This window comes from Podarcis cretensis (assembly GCF_951804945.1).
Source record: "Podarcis cretensis genome assembly, chromosome: 15".
Taxonomy (NCBI): Eukaryota; Metazoa; Chordata; class Lepidosauria; order Squamata; family Lacertidae; genus Podarcis; species Podarcis cretensis.
The window spans coordinates 36,087,604-36,093,011 of NC_137185.1; the positions used below are offsets into that span (position 1 = coordinate 36,087,604).

Consider the following 5,408-nt stretch of genomic DNA (forward strand, 5'->3'; position numbering starts at 1 on the left):
GAATGCCTCCTCCTGCACGAAAAAGAAAAACCTTCAGCTGCTAATGCCTTGGAAATTAGGAGCATGGCTAGCTGCTTTGTACTGAGAAGACCTTTGATCCTTCCAAATCAGTATCGTCTCCAGGGACATGGCTGTGGCTCTCCAGGGTGTCAGACAGCAGATCTGTCCTGCCCTACCTTGAGATGCCAGGAAGTGAACCAGGGACTGCTTGCATGCGAGGCCGATGCTCTTAACCAGTGAGCTAAATCCCCAAACTAAATCCTCACCTTCATATTCTTGCTAATCTTTAATGTGTCCTAAAAAGGCCAGAGGGGTTTCTCTCCCCCCCCCCACACACACTTTTGTTTTGGTGCTGTGGTTCATACGGAAAGAATGCGCACAACACTCAGGCAGCCGAAGGGAGAATGCAAGACAGCACAAACTACAGGGTAGATATAGCCAAGTATTCATTTATTAACAAAATAAGACTTACCAGGATGGAGCTCTTATCACCCAAAATGATCCGCAGCCTTCCGCGCTGGGTTAAGACTGGGGGTGGGGGTGGGGTGGGGTGGGGTCTCCACAACCTAATGACAGTTCCATTCCCATAGGTCAAGATAAATTGGGGGATTAGGGAGGATTGGATGGGTTTTTTTTGGTATGTAGATTTGAGCCTGCAGTTGAGGACGCAACGGGCCCCTTGGGGCTAGCCGGACTCTTTAAAAGGATCCAGCTTGAACTAGGCTAAGCAAAAGTTATTTTGAGTTCTTCATTTGGTGCATGTTGGGGGGAAAAGGTCTTCAGTTCCAGTCCCTCGAGGGTGCTTGCCAATTTTATTTAAATCCAGGTCTTTAAAAAAAAACAAAACACCAAAATAAACAAAAGAAGAGCCACCTCAAAAAAAATTTGTGGAAGGTGTCCCTGTGATGAATCAACTTGCTCAGCACTCTTTCTGGGCTTCAAGTATCACCAGCAACATCCAAGCACCAGGATAACTGGCACGTCAGCCCTTGCCTCCATACAGGGCACCCACCAACTCTCCAAGCTCAGAGCACCTGACTTTGTGGAGAAGAGAGAGGGCACCCGACTTAAGATGGAGTAGTCCTCAGAACCAAAGTTGGCAGCAGAGGCTGGGGTCCTTCCTTGCTTACAACCCATCAGCAAAGTGCATCTCACCACCGCATGGCAAGTGATGCTCTTGCCGTCCTGCAGCTAGAACAAAGCCACAGAACATCTCCCAGCTGACCTCCCGCCGCCCCTTTCCTTAGAACACAATACACAAAAGGACAAAAAAATAAAATATAATTACATTTCTGATAACTGTACAAAAGGGGGAAAAACTATTTCCTTTAAAAAAAAAGAAAAGGGGGGGAACAAAGGAGGGAGGGATGCATTTTGTTGAGAATCATGCAAATGGTTTATGGGGGATCAAGAGATTTTTTTAAAAAAAGAAAATTATAGGGGGTTGAAAGAAAGATAAAAGAAAGCACAATTAAGAGCCCCCACACAAGCAAAAAGAGAGAGAGAGAGAAAGATTTAGGCTGGGTATTGTTATAATCAATATTATTTTTTTGGGAGGGGGGACACAGACTTTTTGCATACCATTGATTCATTGGTGTATTAATGCACTTATAATTCCCAGCTTTAAGCTAACATACAGTAAATAAATACATAGTCCCAGGACGAGGGCAGGAAAAGAAGAGGGAGAGGCGGCAGACAACTGTAGTTACTGATATCCAAGTGCAGAGGCTGAGGTTAGTCTTTGGCCATAAAGGGCATATGGAGAGTAGTAAGGTCCTGCTGCGGGCAAAGAGGGCACAGGCAACGCCCCGGCCGTGGGCAAGTGGCTCTTGCCGTAAGGGTGGTACCGGTTTAGTCCCAAAGTGTGCGGGCTTCTCAAAGACAGCGATCCTGGCAAGGAGCTGGGGCTCCCGGGGCCGGTGGGGGGGAGATGCAGGTGGCAAGATGCCGCAGACCCCAGCCCAGAGGTAGGGTAGCCAGCCAGGAGTTTTTCTGCCCCTGGCAGTGTCGTGTGGGTCCGTAAGTGGGCCAGCAGTTCCTCCGAGGTGGCAAACCTCTTGTCGCAGGGTCCGCTGGCAGACACCCAGTTGCATATGTGGGGAAGGGCGTCGTTCTGGAGCATGAAGCCGTACGTGTAGAGCGGGTGGCCCGGCAGGCTGGGTGTGGCACTGGAGAGGGTGGTGTGCAGAGGGTGTGTGGGGTACACCAAGGGATATCCGCTTTTCAGGCTGCCCGGGTCGTGCACGCAGCTGGAGCAGTTGCTAGTGCCCAAATGCGAGGCGCTGTGGTAGCTCAGGCAATAGGGGTCGCGGCATAATCCTTGCATGAAGGAAGGGGGAGAGGCCCCCGTCAGAGGGCTGGAGCTGGGGGGCTTGCCCGGTAACCCCAAGGCGCCAGGCAACTGGCTGCTCACCAGGCTGGGCTTGGTAGGGTCCAAGCTGGGCACAAACTGCGACGGGTAGCCAGCATAGGCCCCGACGATGGAGCCGTGGTAGCCGATGCTGGAGGGCGGCAAAGGAAACACCGAGTGTCCCGGCTTGTATGGGGACACCGGAGCCACGTGGCCCGCGCTCAGGGCCGGAGGCTCCGACTTGCGCCCGGAAGCGGCCTCGGTGTGAGCTCCGGGCTCCGCGCTGCCCGCGCCGCTGCCCGCGCGGCTGCCGCTGGCTCCTTGCGCGCCGTCGGAGCTGGCCTTGGCACACATATCCATCTCCTTCTTGTCGTCGGCGCCTTTGCAATCCGCGTGCTGCGGGGAGCTGCCCCTCGAGCCGCCCGGGGAGGAGGAGGAGGTGGAAGAGGACGAGGCGGTGGCGGCGGCTGCTCCGTGCGGAGGGAAAGGAGGGCAGGCGGCGCTGGGCACGCGGAAGCCCGTCTTCTCCACGCCCGGCCCGGCCTGGCTCGGCTGCCCGCCGCCGCCGCCGCCGCCGCCCTCCTTACGCAGATCGCCGCCTCCGCCGCCTTTGGAATAAGGCTTGAAGCTGGACTTGTCCTCGGTCGGCGCCTCGCCCAGCTGCTTGAGGGCGCCGCCGCGGCTCCCGGACTCCTTGTCCGGCCCGGAGAGCCCGCCCGAAGCGCCGGAGTTGAGTTTGGAGGCGGGCGGAGGGTCCGGCTTGCCGATCTGCGAGCAGGTTTGCGCCAGCAGCGCCAGAGGGCTCTTCTTGGCGTCCAGCTGGGGAAGGCGAGGCAAGGAGGGAGACAGAGAGGCTGGTTAGACCACGCAGAGCTGGACGCGACGGGAGGGACTGCGCCCCCACCCCCAATACAACACACACACCCAAAGGACCCAACAACTCGGAAAGGCCCCCGGGGCGCACCGCGCAGACCCCGCCGACGGTGACCCCTTCCCGGCCCTAGTTGCAAAAACACTCCTGCCCCGACTCCCCGACTATTTTAGGCTACCCCCCTTCTTTTTAGGAGCGCCACCCTTACGGAAATTCCCTCCGGCGGAACCGGACGGAAGTTTCCCCTCCTGCAAACCCCACAGACGAGCAGATCCGGCCCGGGTTGGTTCACTCTCCACACGGGAGCTCGGCTCATGGAGGGTCCGAACCCGGGTGAAAGATTCTCCCAGGAACCGAGAGACAAGCAGCCTCGGCGATTCACACCGGCTGCCTATCCCTCCCCCAAACCCCCCCCCCCGCTCTTTCCCACCCCGATGGATCCCGCGATCACCCGCCTTGGATCCACAAAGGCTCCGGGCGCGCGCAACGATCGTTGCCAAAGCCCACGAACCTTGCCTCGCAAAGTTCGGCCCGGGAGATCGGGAAACGAACAAGCGATTCCTCCGCCGTCGGGATTTGTGTTCAAATCACACAACTCAAATAACTCTCTTTGCTTGGGACTCTATTCAAAAAGGAAAGTCCGGGCGAGGATTTTCTCCCATCCGGCTCCACAAATTCAGAGAGAGAGAGAGAGAGAGAACAGACGGACTTCTAGTCCAAGCCAGGGCGAGAGATCAGGGTGGGGCTCCCCGAGGGACCGCGGACCGACGCCAGGGAAGCGGGGCGCAGCTCTCGAGGGACGCAGGTGAGAAGCGCCCGGAGGTGGCGGCGGCGGCAGTGCCGGGGGACCCTCCCGTGGCCCAATTCGCCGTCGGGGCAGCGGCGTGTGCGGAGAGGGAGAAGCGAAAGCAGGAACGGGCTGGCAGGCACTGACCTCGATGGGGCTGACGGGCGTGGAGGAGAGGGGCTGCAGGTATTCCGGGTGCAAGAGGTGTCCGCTGTGGGCGCTCAGCATCTTCAGCACCCTGATGGGAAGCCGGTTGGCCTGGCGCAGGGGGTCCTCCGGGGACAGGTGCGAGAGCGCCGGGCACGCGGCTCCCGGAGCCTGGGCTGGAGAGGAGGAGAAGGTGGCGGCGGCGGCGGCGGCGGCTGCTCCGGCGGGGGCCGCGCTCTTCCCTCCGCTGCTGGTGGGCGATGTCCTTGCGTTAGATCCAGCGGGCGAGCCAGCGCTCATTTGGGGGAGCGGGCCGGGCGGGGGTGGGGGGTCGGGCCGGGCTGGGGAGGGGGAGGGAGAGGCAGGAGAGGCGAGCTCCGCAGCGCCCAAGCCCGGGCGCCTGGCAGGAGCGGCGGCGGCAGCAAAGACGAGCGCACCGGCCCCAGCGAGACTTTAATGAAAGAATAATAAAAATAAAAATAATAAAAACCTCTTTTTTGGGGAAAAAAAAAAAGCCCTTCCCGTTCCCGGAGCCGCACGTCAAATAGCTCCGATCTTGCAGCACACTTCAAAGGCACCGGCCCTGCCCACCAATCGGGGACGTGCCAAGGAGCTCTGGGAGGGGCGATCGGCCGGTGGGGGGAGCTTAGCCTAGTGGGAAGATGGGGGGCTTAAAGGGATCTCGCGCGCTCTCGCGTTTTGGCACCTCGCGGATTGCCGAGGAGCTGCGTTTGCGAAAGGGCGCTGCGCCCTTGCCCTCGCCGGATTGAACCCAGGGGCGAGGCTGCCCACCCCACACTTTAAAAAAAAAGGGGGGGGGAGAGAAAGGCAGTGGGGAAAAGGGTGTGTGTCTATGGAAAACATTGCACTCACCTTTCTTCACTTAACTGAGCAGCAAAGACTTTTAAGCTTTACTGTACCTTCTTTCTTTTTTAAAGGAGGCGGGAATTCAGGAAGAACAAAAAACATGTAATATTCTTTCGTCGGGACGCAGGTGGCGCTGTGGGTTAAAGCCTCAGCGCCTAGGGCTTGCCGATCGAAAGGTCGGCGGTTCGAATCCCTGCGGCGGGGTGCGCTCCCGCTGCTCGGTCCCAGCGCCTGCCAACCTAGCAGTTCGAAAGCACCTCCGGGTGCAAGTAGATAAATAGGGACCGCTTACCAGCGGGAAGGTAAACGGCGTTTCCGTGTGCGGCTCTGGCTCGCCAGAGCAGCGATGTCACGCTGGCCACGTGACCCGGAAGTGTCTCCGGACA

General features: G+C 58.4%; 1 protein-coding gene across 1 annotated transcript; it reads right to left on the reverse strand.

Annotated features, from left to right (window-relative positions):
- Positions 1-433: 433 nt before the first annotated feature.
- Positions 434-4,709, reverse strand: ZNF703 (zinc finger protein 703). Its single transcript, XM_079955070.1, has 2 exons — positions 4,156-4,709; positions 434-3,169 (listed from the first exon to the last, which is right to left on the reverse strand). The coding sequence occupies exons 1-2, from the start codon at positions 4,453-4,455 to the stop codon at positions 1,706-1,708; spliced, it is 1,764 nt and encodes a 587-aa protein (XP_079811196.1). The 5' UTR covers positions 4,456-4,709; the 3' UTR covers positions 434-1,705.
- Positions 4,710-5,408: the final 699 nt, after the last annotated feature.